At 43.2% G+C, this 23,844-nt stretch overlaps 1 protein-coding gene across 5 annotated transcripts in view; it reads left to right on the top strand.

Moving 5' to 3' along the window:
* cdh23 (cadherin-related 23) overlaps nucleotides 1-23,844 on the top strand; it is a 1,160,360-nt gene that overhangs the window by 702,247 nt on the left and 434,269 nt on the right. For all 5 annotated transcript variants that reach the window (XM_063070587.1, XM_063070586.1, XM_063070588.1 and 2 more), the window contains 3 exons: nucleotides 12,587-12,776; nucleotides 21,519-21,664; nucleotides 22,447-22,666. In XM_063070587.1, the coding sequence (XP_062926657.1) occupies nucleotides 12,587-12,776; nucleotides 21,519-21,664; nucleotides 22,447-22,666 (556 nt within the window). The remainder of the gene's footprint in view (nucleotides 1-12,586; nucleotides 12,777-21,518; nucleotides 21,665-22,446; nucleotides 22,667-23,844) is intronic.

The raw sequence follows: 23,844 nt of genomic DNA, 5'->3' as shown, positions 1-23,844 counted from the left end.
ATACTTTTTCATGAATTCTATTGTATTTCTTTATTTTCCTATAAATGCCTTCAAGAAACTGAATCTTAAGGTTGCATATGGCAACAACATATACAGTGGCCAGTTAAGTAGGTACAAGAGTGGAGTTTGGTGTGGCCTTCTGATGCTGTAGTCCATCCACTTGAAGGTTTGATGTTTTATGCATTCAGAGATACTCTTCTGCACACCACTGTTGTAACACGTGGTTATTTGAATTAATGTTGCCTTCCTGTCAGCTTGAGCCAGAGTGGCCGTTGTGCTTTCACTCTCTCATTAACAGGTAGTTTTCGCCCACAGAGCTGCTGTTCACTGGATGTTTTTATTTTTTTTGCACCATTCTTTGTAAATTCCAGAGCAGATTTTGTGATACTAAAACCACCCTGTCTGGCACCAATCATGATCAAAGTCACTTAGATCACATTTCTTCCCCATTCAAGATTCAAAGTGCATTTATTATCAAAGAATGTATAAATTATACAACCTTGAGGTTTGTTTGCTTAACTGGCAGTCACAAGCAAGGAACTAGAAAGAACCCAGCTAAAAATAATAAGACCAGCCCCCAGTGACCACAGAGAAAGAGAAAAAAATCAAAACAAATCATGCAAATGATAGAAGCGAGCAACCAGAACAGCATTCTGAACCAAATTGAGTCCTTAGATCCAAATCCCTAGAGCAGCTCAGAGCAGGCCCAAAGCCTTGGCATTCAGGTCATCATATTAGCGGATCAAGTTGCTACAAAGTTTGTAGACGTGAAGCAGAACAGCCAGAGGCAGTCTCATAGTCTTTGTGTCAAGGAGAGAGGAGCCCCTAGAATATCTGGGCTGGCTTTTAAATTGTCCAAACCTTGGACTAGGATCCAGGCCTTGCCACAGCAAATCGCTCTGGGCCCAGCGATTCACATCAGACCTAGATTTCACTGTTGGAGAAGCCGTTCTCGACCTCATTCTGATGTTGTGGTCTGAACTACATCTGAACCTTTTGATCATTTCTGCATGCCTCTGTGCATTAAGTTCCTGCCACATGATTAGCTGACTAGATATTTGCATTAATGAGCAGCTGTACAGGTATAACTAATAAAGTAGCTGCTGAATGTATATGTACTTTATAATAATTTATACTTCCGTTTTGCCTTTGAATTTGATTTGTGTTTCTTTGCATTTATTGTGGCATCAAACTAGGATGTTATGAAGGATCATGGTTGCTCTTCAAACAATGCACCCATGATCAGCACAGGCAAAGAATGCAAGAGAAGAGGGGTTAGGCTGGAACCTCTTCAAACATCATTTGGGCTACAGCTAGAAATCTATATGGAGACTTAGTCACTGGACTGGGAAATATGTGACAGGGTTAGAGTGCAGAGCAAGTTGATGAAAAAGGTGCCAGAGCTAAAGAATTATAACTATGAGGAGAGTCTCTCTAGGCTGAGATTTTTGTTGCATTGAAGGAAATGGGGGAGTTTCAAATGACGTATATAAAATAATGAGGTTAGATAGGTTGTAAGGAAGGATCTAATCCTTTAGAAGAGGGACTAGTAAGTAGTGGTAAAATCAATTCAAGTTCAAAATTTATTATCAAAGTACATAGATGTCACCATATACACCCTGAGATTCATTTACTTGTGGGCATTCACAGTAAATGCAAAGAAACAAAAATTATAATTATTATAATTAATAAGCATAAGTATTGAGAAAATGAGAACATAAGACCTTGAACATGAGTCCGTAGGCTGTGGACAGTTCAGTTGTGGAGCAAGTGAAGTTGAGTGATGTTATCCCCTCTCGTTCAAGAGCCTGATGGTTGAGGGGTAATAACTGTTCCTGAACCTGGTGGTGTGGGTCTTAAGGCTCCTGTACCTCCTTCCTGATGGCAGCAGCAAGAAGAGCAGCTAAATGCTAGGGGTCTTTGATGAAGGGTGCTGCTTTCCTGCGACAATGCTCCATGTAGATATGCTCAATGGTGGGAGGGCTTTACCTGTGATGGACTGGACTGTACCCAATACTTTTTGTAGGCTTTTCTGTTCCAAGGCACTGGTGTTTCCATTCAAGCCCATGATGCAACCAGTCCTTATACTCTCCATCACTCACCTATAGAAGTTTGTCAAAGTTTTAGATGATATGTCAAATCTTCGCAAAACCTCTCAGAAAGTAGAGGTGCCACCATGCTTTCTTTGTAACGGCACTTAGGTGCTGGACCTAGGACAGGTCCTCTGAAATTATACCACCGATGAATTTAAAGTTGATGACCCTCTCCACCTCTGATCACCCAATGAGAACCAGCTCATAGTCCTCAGCATTCTTCCTCCTGCAGTCAATAATCAGCTTCTTGGTCTTGCTGACATTGTGTGAGAGGTTATTGTGGCAGCACTCAACTAGATTTTTAATCTCCTTCCTATATGCTGATTTGTCACTACCTTTGATTCAGCAATTGGCATCATCAACAAACTTAAACATGGCATTGAAGCTATGCTTAGCCTTACAGTAATGGGTATAAAGTGAGTAGAGCAGTGGGCTAAGGACATAGCCTTGTGGTGCATCCTGTGCTGATGGTGATTGTGGAGGAGATGTTGTTGCCATTCTAAACTGACTTGAGTCAGCAGATGAGGAAATTGAGGGTCCAGTTACACACAGAAGTATTGAGTCCTAGGTCTTGGTCCTTATTGATTAGTTTTGAGGGATGATGGTATTGAATGCCAAGCTGTAGTCAATGAAGAGTATCCTTGTGTATGCATCTTCACAGTCCATATGTTCCAGGGTTGAGTGACAAGCCAATGAAATAGCATCTGCTGTTGACCTCCTGTAACGGTAGGCAAATTAAATGGATCCAAGTTGTTTCTCAGGCATGACTTGATATGTTTCATCACCAGCCTCTCAAAACACTTCCCCACAGTTTATGTAAGTACTACTGGATGATAGTCATTGAGGCTGGTCACCACTTTCTTCTTAGGCATTGGTATAATTGAAGCCTGCTTGAAGAGGGTGGGTATCTCAGACTGCCGAAGCTAGAGGTTAAAGATGCCAGTGAACACTCTAGCCAGTTGATCAGCCCAGGTCTTTAGTACTCAGCCAGGTATCCCACCAGGGCTGGATGCTTTCCATGGGCTCACCCTCCTGAAGGAGGCTCTCATGACGGCCTCAGAGACTGAAATCTCAGGGTCATCAGGGGCAGTGGGTGTTTTTGAAAGTGCCTCCATGTTTGATGGTCAAAGCGAGCATAGAAGGCATTGACAAGGAAATCTGCAGATGCTGGAATTTCAAGCAACAAACTTAAAAGTTGCCGGTGAACGCAGCAGGCCAGGCAGCATCTCTAGGAAGAGGTACAGTCGACGTTTCGAGCTGAGACCCTTCAGGACGAAGGGTCTCAGCCTGACACGTCGACTGTACCCCTTCTTAATAGAAGGCATTGATCTCATCTGGGCACAAAAGCTTCTCACCAAAGTCACTTGATTTCATTTTGCAGGAAGAGATAGCATTCAAACCCTGCCACAGCTGTTGAGCATCCTTGAGTGATTCAAGTTTGGTTGGAATTGCCACTTTGCTTATGAGATGGCTTTCTGGAGATCGTACCTGGACCTGTTGTATTTTAGTTGGTTGCCAGACATGAAAGCCGCAGATCTGGCCCTCAGCAGATTGCGGATCTCTTGGTCCATACAGGGCTTCTGGTTGGAGAAGACTAAAAAAAAAAATGATTTTGTGGGGACACAATCTGTCATGTTTTGTAACTCTGTAAACTAATAGAAGGAAAAACATGGGAGCCCAGGGATAAATGTGTCTATTTTGTTTTACTTTAGTGAGGCACACACATATAACATGATGGTGTAATGACATAGGCCATTCATGTACTTTTACGTGTAACCTGTAATGAATTATGTAAGCAACAAAGTTTGCTTAATCAAACAATATATTTACAATATTACTCAAATATTACTGAAATATTAAATACATAGCACGCTTGTCTGCGACTGTTTTTATGAAGTCCGTGACAGCTGTGACATTTTTTCTGATCCTCTGATGAGTCCCTGAACACAGCCCAGTCCACCCACTCAAATCAATCCCGTAGCTGCTCCTCTGCCTCCTACTACCACCTATTTGTTGTCTTTATCTCTGGAGTCTTGCTCTTTAGCCTTTGCCTGAACGCAGGTCAAAGGAGGACAACCAGATGGTCAGGTTCCCAAAATGCTGTCTAATGATAGAAGGGTAGGCGTTCCTAATCGTAGTATAACAGTGATTGAGGGTGTTTGGACCCCTTGTGCTACAGGTGTCATGTTGATGATAATTGGGCAGAGATTTCTTCAGACAAACCTGATTAAGGTTCCCGACAATGATTTGAGAGGAGTCAGGATAGGCGGTTTCTTGTTGGTTTATTGCCCCACTCAATACCTCAAGTGCTTTCTTAAAATTGGCCTTTGGTGGTATATAAACTCAGTCAGGAGTCCAGACCATCCAGTGTATCAAGAACCCTTAGGTCTTACTGACGTATCCAACAAGTCTTGAGTGAGCCATATCTCCGTGAAGCACAGAATGCAGCAATCTCTCATTTCCCTCTGATACAGCAATCTTACCCTTAGGTCCTCAATCCTGTTCTCCAGTGACTACATATTTGCTCACAAGATACTGAGTAGAGGATGTTTCACATTTCACCTTTTAAGTCTGGCTTGTGGTTCTCCCCTCCTCCCTCCCTTCTGGCTATGGTGATGTACCTTCATCCACTCAATAGTGCCATACTGGCATACTAACAAGTCCTTCAGAAGACTGTGAACTTGCTAGTTCTTTAAAATGATTCAAAAATACATAAAAGGAAATTTACAGGCTGCAGATTGCAGTGGTGTTCAGAAAACTATTTAGAAGTTTTGTGAGCTGCCTGCAAAATGTCATCGTGTTTCACAAGTGCCATCTTGTTTAATGTGCTTTTGTGATAAGCAATAGAAGTGAGGAGTAATACTTCCACCTGGTGGTACAGAATTCACTGCCTGAAAGGATGTTAAGGGTAAAAAATCATCACAAATCTAATAAAGCTAGGAGAGAGTCTTGAAGAGTTGTAACCAAGAAGATCTAGAGAAAGAGAGCCAGGTATTGGGATGAACTTAAATAGATCTGATTTTTCCTGACACAGACATGATGAATGAATGGCCTCCTACTGCATTGTATGTTTCCATATCACCATAAGACATGGGAGCAGAATTCAGCTATTTGGTCCATTGAGTTTGCTCCTCCTTGGATGATTTAGTATTCCCCTCAACCCCATTCTCCTGCCTTCTCCCCATAACATTTGACACCCTGACTAATCAAGAACCTATTAATATCTGCTTTAAATATACTTAGTGATTTGGCCTCTACAGCAATCTGGCAATTAATTCCAGATTCACCTTCGCCTGGTTTAAGAAATTCCCCCTCAACTCTGTTCAAAATGGATGCCCCACTATTTTGAGGCTATGCCCATTGGTCCTAGACTCTCTCATGGTATGAAACATCTTCTCCACATCCACTCTATCTAGGCTTTTCAATATTCAATAGGTTTCAATGAGGTCTGCTCTCCTTTTTCTAAACTCCAACAAGAATAGACAGCAAAGCCATCAAATGCTTCTTGTACATTAATCCTTTCATTCCCAGAATCATTCTTGTGACCTCCTCTGGACCTTCTACAAGCCAGCACGTCTTTTGTCAGATAAAGGGCCCAAAACTACTCTCAATACTCCAAGTGCAGTCTGACCAATGCCTTATAAAACCTCAGTATTATAACCTTGTTTTTATATTCTAGTCCTCTCAAACTGAATGCTAACATTTCACTTGCCTTCCTTAACTCAACTTGCAAGTTAACCTTTAGCAAATCCTGCATGAGGATGCTCAAGTCCCCATACACCTCGAATTTCAGAATTTTCTTCCAGTTTAGGGAATTTAGTTTCCACTTCTTAATAAGTAATAATTAAAGCAGCAAATAGACCATTCACCCTAATACATGACTGGTGGCTTCTTGTCCTAAAGAGCAGCAGTCATTCATTTCATTCGCTGTAACAAAGCATGAGATTATTTTTGAGATATGAGGTGAGGTAATTTATTACTACGTATTATGTACTTGAGTGGAACAGAGAGTTAACTTGCCTTTTCCATTGACAATGTTTATTGCACAGCAGTTCATCAGATTTGATGCATTTTGCAAGATGGATGAGTAATAAATACGACTTGAGCATTAATGTGAATGTAGAGTAGGTTTGATATAGATGCTGTTCCTGACTTCTTAGCATTTAAGTTATTGATTAGGTGTCACCATCCTGAAATGATATACTTACAGCAAAATTGTCTACGTTGTTTAGACCAATAATAATTGCGCAATTAAACATCACGACGCATCTGTGATTATATTCATATTGGCATTTGCGAAATCTGCTCCATGAATCTTCACCTTTTCAAGCTGAAACAATTAAATAGAGAATTGGCAGAGCCTTGTGCATAAACCCAGAACAAAGTGAGTTGATAATTAAGGGAGAGTTAGAATTAGTTATGACAGCTAATTTTCTGGGCAATGTTTCTTGAAGAGAATCACACAGTGACTGAATTTGACAGGATTGTGGAATGATTTTGCTACATTGTGGTTGCTTTATTCACGATGATGATAAGCAAGTTGTTAGATGGTTATTTTTTAAGCGACTTACTTTATCTGAAAGGAAGACATATTTATTTTCTTCCTTATCACGTCCCATAAACCTGTACACCAAGTCTGTACTTTGAAGAGCAATTGTACACATATAGAATAACCAGTTTGCGATTAATATATAATACGATGAATTGCAATGCATCTATTTCTCTTTTGGTGGTGTTGCTTCGTGTTGCTAGTGAGGAAGGTGCAAGACAGATATATTCCAAAAAAGGAGAAATTTTCGAATGGAAAAAGGATGCAACCGTGGCTGACGAGATGTGAAAGCCAAAGTTAAAGCAAATGAGAGGGCATACAAGGAAGCAAAAATTAGTGGGAAGACAGAGCATTGGGAAGTTTTTAAAAGCTTACAAAAGGAAACTAAGAGGGACATTAAGGGGGAAAAGATGAGCTATGAAAGGAAGCTAGCAAATAATATCTAAGAGGATACTAAAAGCTTTTTCAAGTATATAAAGAGTAAAAGACAGGTGAGAGTAGATATAGGACCGATAGAAAATGATGCTGGAGAAATTGTAATGAGAGATAAGGAGATGGCGGAGGAACTGAACGAGTATTTTGCATCAGTCTTCACTGAGGAAAGCATGAGCAGTATACCAGACAATCAAGGGTATCAGGGAAGAGAAGTGTGCGCAGTCACAGTTATGACAGAGAAAGTACTCAGGAAGCTGAATACCTGTAGTCTAAGGGTAGATATATCTCCCGGACCAGATGGAATGCACCCTCTTGTTCTGAAGGAAGTAGCTGTGGAGATTTCGGCAGCATTAGCAATGATCTTTCAAAAGTCAATAGATTCTGGCATGGTTCTGGAGGACTGGAAGATTGCAAATGTCACTCCACTATTTAAGAAGGGGGCAAGGAAGCAAAAAGGAAATTATAGACCTGTTAGCTTGACATCGGTGGTTGGGAAGTTGTTGGAGTCGATTGTCAAGGATGAGGTTACAGAGTACCTGGAGGCATATGACAAGATAGGCAGAACTCAGCATGGATTCCTTAAAGGAAAATCCTGCCTGACAAACCTATTGCAATTTTTTGAGGAAATTACAAGTAGGCTAGACAAGGGCGATGCAGTGGATGTTGTATATTCGGATTTTCAGAAGGCCTTTGACAAGGTGCCACACATGAGGCTGCTTAACAAGATGAGAGCCCATGGAATTACGGGAAAGTTACATACGTGGATAGAGCGTTGGCTGATTGGGAGGAAACAGAGAGTGGGAATAAAGGGATCCTATTCTGGTTGACTGCCGGTTACCAGTGGTGTTCCACAGGGGTCCGTGTTGGGGCTGCTTCTTTTTACGTTGTACATCAGCGATTTGGATTATGGAATAACTGGCTTTGTGGCTAACTTTGCTGATGATACAAAGATAGGTGGAGGGGCTGGTAGTACTGAGGAAATGGAGAGTCTGCAGAGAGACTTGGATAGATTGGGAGAATGGGCAAAGAAGTGGCAAATGAACTGCAATGTTGGAAAGTGTATGGTTATGCAATTTGGCAGAAGAAATAAACGGGCAGACTATTATTTAAATGGAGAGAGAATTCAAAGTTCTGAGATGCAACGGGACTTGGGAGTTCTCGTGCAGGATACCCTTAAGGTTAACCTCCAGGTTGATTCGGTGGTGAAGAAGGCGAATGCAATGTTGGCATTCATTTCTAGAGGAAAGGAGTATAGGAGCAGGGATGTGATGTTGAGGCTCTATAAGGCGCTGGTGAGACCTCACTTGGAGTACTGTGGGCAGTTTTGGGCTCCTTATTTAAGAAAGGATGTGCTGACGTTGGAGAGGGTTCAGAGAAGATTCACTAGAATGATTCCGGGAATGAGAGGGTTAACATATGAGGAACGTTTGTCTGCTCTTGGACTGTATTCCTTGGAGTTTAGAAGAATGAGGGGGGACCTCATTGAAACATTTCTAATATTGAAAGGCATGGACAGGGTGGATGCGGCAAAATTGTTTCCCATGGTGGGGGAGTCTAGTACGAGAGGGCATGACTTAAGGATCAAAGGGTGCCCATTCAGAACAGAGATGCGAAGAAATTTTTTTAGCCAGAGGGTGCTGAATCTATGGAATTTGTTGCCACGGGCGGCAGTGGAGGTCAAGTCATTGGGTGTATTTAAGGCAGAGATTGATAGGTATCTGTGTAGCCAGGGCATCAAAGGTTATGGTGAGAAGGCGGGGGAGTGGGACTAAATGGGAGAATGGATCAGCTCATGATTAAATGGCGGAGCAGACTCGATGGGCCGAATGGCTGACTTCTGCTCCTTTGTCTTATGGTCTTATGGTCAATTTTTTGTTCTGTCTCCCTTATTAAATCTAATTTTCAGCCTAATTTCTCTCGCCTCCCCAACCCCTCCCATCATCCACTATCCAGTCATGAAACCTCAGTGTCACTGACGTAGCCCAGTGCTCCTGAAGGAATGATTTTAAAGATTAGCTTTATTTGTCACAGATACATCAAAACATACAGTGAAATTCATTGTCTCGCATTGGTGACTAACACAGTCACAGATGTGCTGGGGGCACATGCTACCATGCTACCAATGACAACATAGTGTGCCCACAACTTACTAACCCTAAATCATACGCCCTTGGAATGTGGGGGTAAAACTGAGCACCCAGAGGAAATCTACATGGTCACAGGAGGAACATACAGGCTCCTTTCAGACAGCAGCAGAAACTGAATTTCTAATCTTACAACAGGAATTCTGCAGATGCTGGAAATTCAAGCAACATACATAAAAGTTGCTGGTGAACGCAGCAGGCCAAGCAGCATCTATAGGAAGAGGCGCAGTCGACGTTTCAGGCCGAGACCCTTCGTCAGGTCCTGACGAAGGGTCTCGGCCTGAAACGTCGACTGCGCCTCTTCCTATAGATGCTGCTTGGCCTGCTGCATTCACCAGCAACTTTTATGTATGTTGCTTCTAATCTTACAGCTGGCTCTGTAAAGTGTTACACTAAGCACTATGTGACTGTTGAACCCCATTTCAATTCCCTTTTCTCTTTATCTTTCCATATGTCTTCTATAATTTTTTTAAGATATCTGTAAACTTCAAACGTCATTAACCCTGCAAAGTACCTTTAAATTTTAGGCTCACATTCTTGCTGAAATTTAATCCTTCCTCTACTGGCCACTAAATCCTAAACACTGGAATTCCCAGGCTAAGTCTTTCCATCTGTCTGTCCTGTAAACGGCTCCTTAAATTAGATTAGATTAGATTAGATTCAATTTTATTGTCATTGTGCTGAGTACAGATACAAAGCCAATGAAATGCAGTTAGCATCTAACCAGAAATGCAAAGAATAGTGTTATTTACAAAATAACTGCGAATAAACAGTAAGTGCTACAGCACACAAATATAAAAGCACTGAGACAGTACAGTATGGGTACAATATTGCTTGTGAGGTTCAGTAGGGTCACAGCCTCAGGGAAGAAGCTCTTCCTGTGCCTGCTGGTGTGGAAGCAGAGGCTCCTGTAGTGGATGGGAGGAGAGTAAAAAGCCCATGATTAGGGTGAGATGCATCCTTGATAATGCTTTTCACACTGCCCAGGAAAGCCCACCTCCTTGACCAACTCTTTGGAAACTGGCCCTTATGTTACTTGCTGTTAAATTCTATTTGTGAAACACACATTAGGATGGTTTCCTGTGTTAAAAGGTATCCAATTTGTAACTCGGTTTCTACCTCTACTGATCAAAGGAATTACTAACAAGATCAAAGAATTAGTCATTGATTTCAGGAAGTGGGTTGCAGTACACGCCCCTCACTGCATCAGAGGTTCTGGGTGGAGATGGTCGAAAACATCAAGTTTTGGGGTGTAAATATCATCAACAATTGATCCTGCTCCAACTATGTGAATGCTATGGCCAAAACTGCACACTAATACATCGTTGTCGTCGTGGCTATCCCTCAAGGTCGAGGATGATGGTCTTCGTTCTATAGATCTGCTTATGGGCTTTCAAGTGGCTTATGAGTCCAATCTTGGCTTCTTCCGCATTCAGGATAGGTAGTTCCAGATGGCAGATCGGGCTTTGATTGTTGCTGCCTCTCTTTCCATTTTATTTTCTTCTAATTCTGCACATCTGTTGGCTTTGAAAGTTGCTGTTCCTTCTTGGATGATGGCTTGCCAGAGTTTCCTGTCCTTGGCATTTGTTTCCCAATTGCTGATGTGGATGTTACATTTCTTCATGTTGGCTCTTAAGATGTCTTTGAATCTCTTCTGTTGTCCGCCTCTTTTACGTTTGCCTTCTTTAAGTCCACATCCTCAGAAAGCTGTGGAAATCCGGCATAAACATGAGAGATATTGCAGATGCTGAAAATCCAAAGCAATACATACAAAATGCACAAGGAACTCATCAAGTCAGGCAGTGTCTTTGGAGAGGAATAAACAGTCAACATTTTGGGCCAAAGCCTTTCATCAGGAAAATTGCCATGATATTCCTGATGACTCACCTTTTTTTTTACAGATGCACTATGGAAAGCTTACCGAACAGACGTATCACAGCTTAGCATGGCAACTGCTTTGCCCAAGAGTGCAAGAAATTGCTGAGCATTGTGAACATGGCCCAGTCTATCATGCAAACCACCTTCTTCTCCTTTAACTCCAACCATACTTCCCACTACCTCAGAGAAGCAGCCAACATAATCAAGACCCTCTCCCAAACCAGTCATTCTCCCCTTTCAACTTCCCATTGAGCAGAAGAAACAAAATTTTAAGATTCTGTCCTACTATTACCAGATTCTTGAATGTACCTCAATGAGCTCTTGATCTTTCATTTTACTCATTAAGGTCTTTGCATTTTAGTCATCTACATTTGCTACACTTTCTCTGAAACTGGAGCTCAATGTTCTACATTCTGTTTTCCTTTTGTGCCTATGTATGGAATGATCTGTTTGGATTGCATACAAACAAAAGCTTTTCATTGTTGACTTGCCCACAGAAAGCAAAGGGTGGGAGTAAATGGAGTGTATTTTCCTGGAGGTTGGTGATCACCGGTGTCCCACAGGGTTCTGTTCTGGGACCCTTGTTCTTTGCTCTTTGTAAATGATTTGGATAAGGAAGTGAAAGGTTGGGTTAATAAATTTGCAGATTATGTGAAGGTTGTGGAAGATTGTCTTCAGTTACAATGAGACATTGATAAGATGCAGAGCTGGACTGAGGAGAGTTCAGTCAGAAAGAGTATGAAGTAATACACTTTGAAGGTCAAACTTGAAGGCAGAAAGCAGGGTTAATGGCAAGATTCTTAGCGGTGTGGAGAAACAGGGAGATACTGAGGTCCACATTCATAGATTCCTCAAAGTTGCTGGTTTAAAAGGCACATGGGGTGTTGACTTTCATTAGTCAGCAGATTGAATTCCAGAACCACAAGGCAATGTTGCAGCTCTACAAAACCCTGGTTAGATCATACCTGGGGTATTGTGTTCCATTCTGGTCACTTCATTATATGAAGGATGTAGAAGCTTTAGAGAGGATGCAGGGAAAATTTTCCAGTTTTCTGTCTGATTTAGAAAATACCTTAGGAAGAAAGATTGAGTGAGCTAGGGCTTTTCTCTTTGGAGCAAAGGAGGATGAGAATGTGATAGAGGTGTATCAGATAATAAGAGGCACTGATAGTGTGGACATCCAGGGCAGGAATTACTAATATGATTTTAAGGAGTTGGAAGAACATGCTGGGGTGATGTCACAGAGAGTGGTGGGTGTGTGGAACATGCATCCAGGGGTGATGGTAGAGGCATTTAAGAGAAACTTAAATAGGCATGTGGAAGAAAAAGTAATGGAGAGCTTTGTAGAAAATAGTGGATTGATCTTCAAGTAGTTTAAAACTGGCACAACATCATGGGCCAAAGGGACTGTTCTGTGCTGAACTGTTCTATGTATCTCAGTGCATGTGACAATAATGAACCCAATACCAATTATGTCCCTTCCACAGGTGTCAGCCTTTGACCCAGACCTGGCTGAGAATGGCTCTGTTGTGTATACTATCAACCCACCCAACCCATTCTATCGAATAAACAGAACCACAGGGAAGATACGGACCTCAGGAGCAGTGTTGGACAGAGAGAATATGGATGTCAGCGATGCTGAAATGATGAGAAAAATCATTGTCTCCGTCACAGACCGTGAGTAATAGATGAATTTGTTTAGCAGTTAAGCTTCATATTGATCTTTGCTTTATGTGCTTTCCAGTACTCACTCGAAGTATTTTGTGTCCAATTTGGTAACTAATCCTTTGGTATAAGTTTCCAGAAGTGGTCAAGAGGAATGGGTACATGATGCTTAAGCTGTGTATGGAACTTGTTGAAATTGGGCTCTCTGATTGAGTTTCAGCAAGTGAGATTTTCGCTAAATTAAATTCTTGCTTCCAGAATGTAGGAAAGAGGTTGAAGCAAATGATCCAGAGCCAACGACTAGGGGCATGGTCTAGGAGATGCTCGGTGGGGTAAAGATAGGGGATACAGCTTTGAGAAAATGAAAGCAACACACACAAAATGCTTGAGTAACTCGGCAAGCCAGGCAGCATCTATGGGAAAGAGTGAACAGTCGATGTTTTGGGCCGTGACCCTTCATCAGGTCTGGAAAGGAAGGAGGAAGACTCTTTTCCATCAATCCTGTCTGGCTTGTTGTGTTCCTCCAGTGTTTTGTCTGTGTTCCTTTGGATTTCTAGCATCTACAGGTTTTATCATGTTTGTGAAAAAGAAAGTCCTGCACATTTTCAGAATCAGAATCAGGTTTATTATCACCGTCATGTGACGTGAAATTTGGTAACTTAGCAGCTGCAGCAACACATAATCTAGAAGAGAAAAATAAATAAATAAAATAAAAATAATAACAATAAATAAACAAGTAAATCAATTACATATATTGAATAGATTTTAAAAAAACATGCAAAAACGGAAAAACTGTATATTAAAAAAGAAAAGTGAGGTAGTGTCCAAAGATTCAATGTCCATTTAGGAATCGGATGGCAGAGGGGAAGAAGTTGTTCCTGAATTGCTGAGTGTGTGCCTTCAGGCTTCTGTACTTCCTACCTGATGGTAACCATGAGAAAAGGGCGTGCCCTGGGTGCTGGAGGTCCTTAATAATGGACACTGCCTTCCTGAGACACCACTCCCTAAAGATGTCCTGGGTACTTTGTAGGCTAGTACACAAGATGGAGCTGACTAGATTTATAACCTTCTGTAGCTTCTTTCAGTCCTGTGCAGTAGCCCCTGCATAGCAGACAGTGATGCAGCCTGTCAGAATGCTCTGCATGGTACAACTATAGAAGTTTTTCAGTATATTTGTTGACATGCCAAATCTCTTCAAACTCCTAATAAAGTATAGCCGCTGTCTTGCCTTCTTTATAACTACATTGATATGTTGGGCCAGGTTAGATCCTTAGAGATCTTGACACCCAGAAACTTGAAGCTGCTCACTCTCTCCTCTTCTGATCCCTCTATGAGGATTAGTATGTATTCCTTCGTCTTACCCTTACTGAAGTCCACACTCAGCTCTTTAATCTTACTGACATTGAGTGCCAGGTTGTTGCTGCGGCACCATTCCACTAGTTGGCACATCTCGCTCCTGTAAGCCCTCTTGTCACCACCTAAGATTCTACCAACAATGGTTGTATCGTTAGCAAATTTATACAAATGTGTAGATGTTATTTGAGCTATGCCTAGCCACACAGGCATGTGTATATAGAAAGTAGAGCAGTGGGCTAAGCATGCACCCCTGAGGTGCGCCAGTGTTGATCGTCAGCAATGAGGATATGTTATCGCCAATCCGCACAGATTCTGATCTTCTGGTTAGGAAGTTGAGGATCCAGTTGCAGAGGGAGGTACAGAGGCCCAGGTTCTGCAACTTCTTAATCAGGATTGTAGGAATGATGGTATTAAATGCTGAGCTATAGTCGAAGAACAGCATCCTGACATAGGTGTTTGTGTTGTCCAGGTGGTCTAAAGCTGTGTGAGGAGCCATTGAGATTGCATCTGCCTTTGACCTATTGTGGCGATAGGCAAATTGCAATGGGTCCAGGTCCTTGCTGAGGCAGGAGTTCAGTCTAGTCTTGACCAACCTCTCAAAGCATTTCATCACTGTCGATGTGAGTGCTACCAGACAATAGTCATTAAGGCAGCTCACATTATTCTTCTTAGGCACTGGTATAATTGTTGCCTTTTTGAAGCAAGTGGGAACTTCCGCCCGTAGCAGTGAGAGGTTGAAAATGTCATTGAATGCTTCTGCTAGTTGGTTGGCATAGGTTTTCAGAGCCTTACCAGGTACTCCATCGGGGACTTTCTGCCTTGCAAGGGTTCACTCTCTTTAAAGACAGCCTAACATCGGCCTCTGAAACGGAGATCACAGGGTCATCAGGAGCAGCAAGAATCTTCACAGCTGTAGTTGTGTTCTCCCTTTCAAAGCGTGCATAGAAGGCGTTGAGTTCATTTTGTCGGTTTTTGGAACAATGCTGTGAGAAATCAATAGATGTGAAACTAAGTGAAGTGCCCAACTTGAGGAACAACACGTTGGTACAGATCGTAGGACTGCTGCCTCAGTGCTCCAGTGACCTGGGTTCAATCCTGAGCCCAGGTGCTGTTTGTGTAGAGTTTGCATGTTCTCCCTGCAACCACCAAGTTTCCTCCTGATGCTTTGATTTCTTTGTCAAAGTCATGCAGGTTGGTAGATTAACTATAAATTGCCCTAGTGTGTTGGTGAGAGGTAGAACCTCAGACTGGAAGAGAGCAAAATTAATGTAATTAGGTGTTTGATCAGTGGGCCAAAGGCCTTTTTTTCATTCTGTATAACTGACTTCTATGATGGGAGATGCAGTTTTGGGATACTGTATTACAATCATTGGGAGGTTGAGACTATGAAAGTACGGCTACGAATGAGCAAACGTTGCAAGTTGCGTTTGATGGATGAATGTTGCATTCCAGTTTCTGTTTGCCACTCCCTCAAAGTGATAACATGTTTTTGAAACTCACATGTCTGTATTACAAATAATCTCGGATTTGTGAAAATGCCAGTGCTGGGAAATTATACCCAGTCATGGAATCCTGGCACAACCCCAAACCAATGTGAACTTCTGGTCTTTGCACCTTCTGGTACCCAAGAGAACTGGAACATTTGATACTGATTGACTCTTTCCTCATCCTAAATGTTTTACTTCACAGGTTACTTTACAAACTTGAATTTTTCTGTTTTATTTAATTCACAATATAATTTCTCAAATACATCCATTGAAAAAGAGAAGCTTTCAGTGTCTTGGGGCTTTGAGGCAGAGGAGAGTAGGGCTGGAAACTCAGAAACTCAGTTCTTTCAGTGGTGGCCGCATTGTCAGAAATCTGTCAGTCCACTGAAGGCTCACACCAAGAATCCCTGAGCTGGATGAGACAGAGCCTATGACACTTGATGACGAGCAAAGGAGTTCTTCCTAACGACTTGCCGAATATTTATTTTATCCATTGATCTGCATCAATAAGAGAGCAATTATCTGATCAGAATTACTTTGAACAGTGCAGCCTTGCAGTGTATAGATTGCAAGCAGATTGTTTGTGTAGCAGGGTTGCTTTGACAGTATGACATGGAAAGTGTTACAGAAGTTATGTCCTTCTTTATTCATGGAGTGTGATGGCTGTAATCAAAGAAGGAGAGTCCTCACTTGTTTATCAATGTAGACTTCTTGTACCGAAACTGTAGAAGGGTCCACTTTGATCTAGTCAATACACGCACCTCTTGAGGAGAGGGAAGTAAGTACAGAGTGATATATTCAGAAAGGAAAGCATTCATGCAGTGCTACTGCACAAACTGATCTGTTTTCCTTTTTGCCTTTGCTCTAAAACTTTAGGTGCTATAGTTGAGTACTGACACAACTTATCAAGACCAACTCGTGTTGCACCAAGGAAAGAACAACTTTGTTTGTCACACAGTTTCTCTCCTTGTTGGTCGTACAGTTAGCATTAATTCCAAGCTTTATGTTTGCAACTGCTGTGTGGCTGATACCCCTCTAATGGGAGAACTCTTTATGTTGCTAACTTGATTTGCAATTGTTTGGATTTCTCTCGCCTCCCTTGTTGCAGTTAGTTCTGTAATTGGGCAAACACACTCCATGAGCCATCATCCTTGCATTGCAAAAGTACATCTTGTTGTTTAAATATAGCAGAAGGCTTCTACAGTCCTCAACACAAACCTCAGTTTGTAACCTGATGTTTTGTAGGTCTTGCTTACTGACATTGTATGTATTAGCATTAATCATTCATGGCAGGCTATCAAGACTTGATCAGTGGAAACTAATGAAGAAAATTGCCTTTATTTCATGACTTCAGCAGCTCAGAGGTGACATGAGGTACTATGCTTGTAAAGGGACTCCAGTTGTAAAATATGCACGGTGTTACATCATCTCAGTTGTTCACAGAATGAAGTCCATGTCTCCTCTTATACTCTATTGAAGGTTCTTAGAGCCATAGAACACTACAGCACAGAAACAGGCCATTTGGCCCATCTAGTCTTTGCCAAACTATTAATCTGCCTATTCCCATCGACCTGCACCTGAATATACCTCTCCCATCCATGTACTCCCATCCAAACTTCTCTTAAATGTTGAAGTTGAACCTGCATTCACCACTTCTGCTGACAGCTCTTTCCACACTCTTACCACCCTCTGAGTGAAGACATTCCCACTCATGTGCCCCATAAACATTTTCCCTCTTACCCCATAACCTTTAGTTCTAGATTCACCCAACTTCAGTGGAAAAAGCCTGTGATCCTCCATCTTCCAAGCCCATTAACTTGTCTTTCCAGTTCACTAATTAAGTTTAAACAACAGGAATTCTGCAGATGCTGGAAATTCAAGCAACATACATCAAAGTTGCTGGTGAACGCAGCAGGCCAGGCAGCATCTATAGGAAGAGGCGCAGTCGACGTTTCAGGCCGAGACCCTTCGTCAGGACTAACTGAAGGAAGAGTGAGTAAGGGATTTGAAAGCTGGAGGGGGAGGGGGAGATGCAAAATGATAGGAGAAGACAGGAGGGGGAGGGATAGAGCCGAGAGCTGGACAGGTGATAGGCAAAAGGGGATACGAGAGGATCATGGGACAGGAGGCCTAGGGAGAAAGACGGGGGGGGGGGTGACCCAGAGGATGGGCAAGAGGTATATTCAGAGGGACAGAGGGAGAAAAAGGAGAGTGAGAGAAAGAATGTGTGCATAAAAAGGAGTAACAGCTGGGGTACGAGGGGGAGGTGGGGCCTAGCGGAAGTTAGAGAAGTCAATGTTCATGCCATCAGGTTGGAGGCTACCCAGACGGAATATAAGGTGTTGTTCCTCCAACCTGAGTGTGGCTTCATCTTTACAGTAGAGGAGGCCGTGGATAGACATGTCAGAATGGGAATGGGATGTGGAATTAAAATGTGTGGCCACTGGGAGATCCTGCTTTCTCTGGCGGACAGAGCGTAGATGTTCAGCAAAGCGGTCTCCCAGTCTGCGTCGGGTCTCACCAATATATAAAAGGCCACATCGGGAGCACCGGACGCAGTATATCACCCCAGTCGACTCACAGGTGAAGTGATGCCTCACCTGGAAGGACTGTTTGGGGCCCTGAATGGTGGTAAGGGAGGAAGTGTAAGGGCATGTGTAGCACTTGTTCCGCTTACACGGATAAGTGCCAGGAGGGAGATCAGTGGGGAGGGATGGGGGGGACGAATGGACAAGGGAGTTGTGTAGGGAGCGATCCCTACGGAATGCAGAGAGGGGGGGGGAGGGAAAGATGTGCTTAGTGGTGGGATCCCGTTGGAGGTGGCGGAAGTTACGGAGAATAATATGTTGGACCCGGAGGCTGGTGGGGTGGTAGGTGAGGACCAGGGGAACCCTATTCCTAGTGGGGTGGTGGGAGGATGGAGTGAGAGCAGATGTACGTGAAATGGAGGAGATGCGTTTAAGAGCAGAGTTGATAGTGGAGGAAGGGAAGCCCCTTTCTTTAAAAAATGAAGACATCTCCCTTGTCCTAGAATGAAAAGCCTCATCCTGAGAGCAGATGCGGCGGAGACGGAGGAATTGCGAGAAGGGGATGGCGTTTTTGCAAGAGACAGGGTGAGAAGAGGAATAGTCCATGATAGCTGTGAGAGTCAGTAGGCTTATAGTAGATATCAGTGGATAAGCTGTCTCCAGAGACAGACAAAATTCCTCCGTCTCCGCCGCATCTGCTCTCAGGATGAGGCTTTTCATTCTAGGACGAGGGAGATGTCTTCATTTTTTAAAGAAAGGGGCTTCCCTTCCTCCACTATCAACTCTGCTCTTAAACGCATCTCCTCCATTTCACGTACATCTGCTCTCACTCCATCCTCCCACCACCCCACTAGGAATAGGGTTCCCCTGGTCCTCACCTACCACCCCACCAGCCTCCGGGTCCAACATATTATTCTCCATAACTTCCGCCACCTCCAACGGGATCCCACCACTAAGCACATCTTTCCCTCCCCCCCTCTCTCTGCATTCCGCAGGGATCGCTCCCTACACAACTCCCTTGTCCATTCGTCCCCCCCATCCCTCCCCACTGATCTCCCTCCTGGCACTTATCCGTGTAAGCGGAACAAGTGCTACACATGCCCTTACACTTCCTCCCTTACCACCATTCAGGGCCCCAAACAGTCCTTCCAGGTGAGGCATCACTTCACCTGTGAGTCGACTGGGGTGATATACTGCATCCGGTGCTCCCGATGTGGCCTTTTATATATTGGTGAGACCCGACGCAGACTGGGAGACCGCTTTGCTGAACATCTACGCTCTGTCCACCAGAGAAAGCAGGATCTCCCAGTGGCCACACATTTTAATTCCACATCCCATTCCCATTCTGACATGTCTATCCACGGCCTCCTCTACTGTAAAGATGAAGCCACACTCAGGTTGGAGGAACAACACCTTATATTCCGTCTGGGTAGCCTCCAACCTGATGGCATGAACATTGACTTCTCTAACTTCCGCTAGGCCCCACCTCCCCCTCGTACCCCAGCTGTTACTCCTTTTTATGCACACATTCTTTCTCTCACTCTCCTTTTTCTCCCTCTGTCCCTCTGAATATACCTCTTGCCCATCCTCTGGGTCACCCCCCCCCCCCGTCTTTCTCCCTAGGCCTCCTGTCCCATGATCCTCTCGTATCCCCTTTTGCCTATCACCTGTCCAGCTCTCGGCTCTATCCCTCCCCCTCCTGTCTTCTCCTATCATTTTGCATCTCCCCCTCCCCCTCCCACTTTTAAATCTCTTACTCACTCTTCCTTCAGTTAGTCCTGACGAAGGGTCTCGGCCTGAAACGTCGACTGCGCCTCTTCCTATAGATGCTGCCTGGCCTGCTGCGTTCACCAGCAACTTTGATGTATGTCACTAATTAAGTTCCTGCTTTTAAAGTATTGCAGAAATATTTTCCCAGTGTTCCTATTCATTTCATATCACTTTTGATTTTCTCAATCCCAGATCCTAAGTTTACTTGCTATACTTTTCGTAGCCATGTCTTCAGCAACCAAGTCGCTGAGCTACAAAATTCCCACCTGAAACTTTCCAGCTTTTATCCTATTTGAGCAGGCTTTTGGAGTATGGCTTGGGTCTTGCCTGAAATGTTTATTGTTTATTCCTCTTCGTAGTTGCTGCCTGGCCTGCTGAGTTCCTCCAGCATTATGTGTGCGTGTGTGGAAGCAAATAGCAAAGTTCACTGGAGGTGGCACCATGGCTTCTGTGTTAGAATATTGTGGAATCAAGTCCCACTTGAAGGGTTGTCTAGGCATGTTGTCTAAGCTGCTGCTCCTGCAGTAGCAAGGGAGTGCAGATGATATATTACCCCCAAGTCCTACCTGCTCTCTCAGGTGGATATATATAAAAAAGAGAGAAACAGGAAAGAAAGAAAGGTTAGCTTTATTTGTCACATGTACATCAACATGTACAGTGAAATGTGTTGTTTGAGACAAATTGAATCTGCAAGGAGTGGAAGTGCCAACACACTTCCAGTACCATCATAGTCTGCCCACAATTTACTAATCTTAATCCGTTCATCTGTGGAATGTGGGAGGAAATCAGACCACCCAGATAAAACCCACGCGGTCTCAGGGAGAACATATGGCAGCGGGAATTGAACCCCGATACAGTTGGCACTATTAATAGCGTTATGCTAACTGCTACTCTAGCATGCCACCTTGACACCCTTGGCAGTGTTTACTGAAGAGTAGAGGTGCTATGTTAATGCCTGTCTTTTGTTTTCCCCTTAGAAATCATTAGTAATTTTCAGATGTGACATTAGAATTCATTCATAGATCATTTGTTATCTGTTGGAACTTCCATTGAGGAAGTTTTCCTTGAACTTCCACCAATTTCTGATTGATATATAAATGGCAGGATCCATCATCAGCTATTTTTAAGAAAGGCAACTGCAGGTTCACATTGTACCCAGGATTTGTACATACGTATAACCTATCCTGTACTCCAGTGTGGGACAGAAGGAATGTCTCATTGTTTGAGGTGTCTTCTTTTGGATGCAGCTTTAAACCAGGGGATCCACCTAACTGCTCAGACATTGCACAGTACTAAACAAAGCAGGCAATGAGATCTTCTATAGGTCGCCTTCCTTGCACAAATTCATGAAGGGTTAAAATCAATCATAAATCCTTGTGCTCTTCGTGGGAACTTTGTGCTAACTATTTAAAAATAATTTACTCAACGCTTTTCATGCTGATTAAGAGATGCGATAATATGCTGACCTTGAATTATTTCCTGCCAAAGTAGGATTACAAAGCAGGACTGAGCCACATTTATAGTCCCCACCCCAAACTCCTTTTAATGAGGTAAGACTGGTTTAAGTACAGCTAGCAGTCATGGTCAATTTATTCCTATTATTTTCAATGCAGAGGGAAGGCCAGCTCTCCAAGCCAGCAGCAGCACAGTTGTTTCAGTCAACCTGTTAGATCTCAACGATAATGACCCAGCTTTTCAAAATTTGCCATTCACTGCTGAGGTGCCAGAAGGCTTGCCTGTGGCCTCATCCATTTTCCAGGTAACTGTTCAAGTCATGCCTACAAGCTTGTTTCTTGTTAATATATGGGATGTGTGTTACAGTGCAGGCATCAGAGAAAGTGAGCAGGGGAGGACTGGGAGGAGTCTTTGGCTTTGGCAATGTCATTGGTAAATCCACTCTGAATCCGGTCCTAAATAAATGGAATATTAACTTATTGAAGACAGAGAAGGAACACTGGTTTAGAATTTCTTGTGTACTTAGTGTAATATCACGTTGCTCTTGCCCTGGTGACCAATTCATTGGTAGCATTGTGGTTATGTTACAATGCCAGGCATTGAGAAGTCTGGATCAACAGCCTAGAAACGTGAATTAGTGCTTACGTTATAGCCACTACAAACTGAGGTTAATTCAATTATATTTGTAATTAAATGCTACCTTTAGTGGTAATCAATATTGTTGTAAAATCAATTGGCTTACAAATTAACTCCACTGAAGGCAATCTTTCATCTGTACTTAGTCTGGCCCACACATGACTACAGTTCTACATTGCCGCTTGGAATGCCTGAGCATTTAATGGAACGGTTAGAAATGGGCAGCAAATCTCTGAACTCCCAGTCAGATCCATATCTGGGAATGAAAGAATGTGGGAGAGATTTCTTCTGTCACCTTTATATCTTTGACTAGCAGTGTTTTATGGATTATTTCCAACCTGAAGAACAGGGTGGCGAGGTGCTGCCCTGATTTCAAGTTCTGGGAGGGAAGTCCCTGCACTCCCTCCAGTTACCTTCAGCTATTTTCTCACAATTCTTCTCTACTCTTAGATATCCGTGCTGGATCCAGATGAAGGTTTGAATGGATTGGTTACCTACTCCATGCAAGTTGGCATGCCCAGGTTGGACTTTGTGTTAAACTCTAGCACTGGTTTGATCACCTCCACCACGGTACTGGACCGGGAGAGGATAGCAGAGTACTATCTGAAGTTAATAGCCAGTGATGCGGGAGCAGTACCAAGGGGTTCCACCAGCACCCTAACTGTACGAGGTAAGCAGGAGCAATACTACAAGAGGTTGGCTGTCCTGCAGCAGATTACTCGTCCCTGAGCACCATAAACCCTCTGCACCACATAGAAGACTTGGGTCAAGGCTGTGATGGAAAGTTCTCTGCTTGCCTGGATGAGTGCAGTTCCAGCAAAACTCCAGAAGCCCAAAAGCATCTGACACAAAGCAGGCCACTTGATTGTCATCCCATCCATTACCCAGAACATTCATTCCCTCCACCACAGTCAGACAGTGGCTACAGTGTGTTCCATTTACAAAAGCTTCGTCTGTACTCCTAGGCTACTATCACAACATCTGTAACTCCCACCAACAGGAAGGATAAGGGCACCAAGCACTTGGAAATCTGTTCACTGCAAGTCGCACACTAACCTGACTTGGATAAACATCAATGTCCCTTTACCATCACTGCGCTGTGGGAGCACCTTCACCAGAAATGTAGTATTGTACAAAAGACTTAGACACATACATATCGCTGGGGTGGTCTAAGGCTTCTGCACAGTTCTGTAGTAATTTTATGTATTGCATTGTACTGTTGTTCCCCCCCCCCAAAAAAAAAATTCATGATGCATCTGAGTGATAATAAACCTGATTCTGACGTGGGTCTCTATTGTGCACTGAGAGAGGGAAGTAGGCAGGGAGAGGGGTATCATGGTTGGGAAAAGCGAAAGTGAGAGGGGAGGGAGCAGGAATCAGCAGAAAGACATAACTGTAATGATCAGTAAACCAATTGTTTGGAATAAAAGGCCCTTACCTGGTGTGTCAGGGCTGGGTGTGTCTCCACCTATGCCATCTCCCGCCCCTGGTACTCCTTCTCTGCTACCTGTCCCACACCCCTCCCACGGTACTCCACCCTCACCATTCCCAACGTCCCTTACTTCCCAGGATTTACAAACTCGCTCTCTGCTGACAAATACTGTACTGTGCAAAAATCTCGATACCCTAGATATATATACACCTGAGACTTTTGCTTAGTACTACAATTCAAGGCAGCCAATCACCACCTCGTCATATGTGAAATTAGGGATTCAATGCAAAACCCAGATTTCAAAAAATAAATCAATTTAAAACAAATACAATCTCCACAAAGATTAATGTGTGATACAAGGCCTTTGGTCAAGCTTTCTGATATTTGAGAGTTATATATATTCATCTGTGCATTGT

This window comes from Mobula hypostoma, chromosome 18 (assembly GCF_963921235.1).
Source record: "Mobula hypostoma chromosome 18, sMobHyp1.1, whole genome shotgun sequence".
Lineage (NCBI taxonomy): Eukaryota > Metazoa > Chordata > Chondrichthyes > Myliobatiformes > Myliobatidae > Mobula > Mobula hypostoma.
The sequence above is the reverse complement of the archived record's forward strand: the minus strand, read 5'-3'. Positions and strand labels throughout refer to the sequence as shown.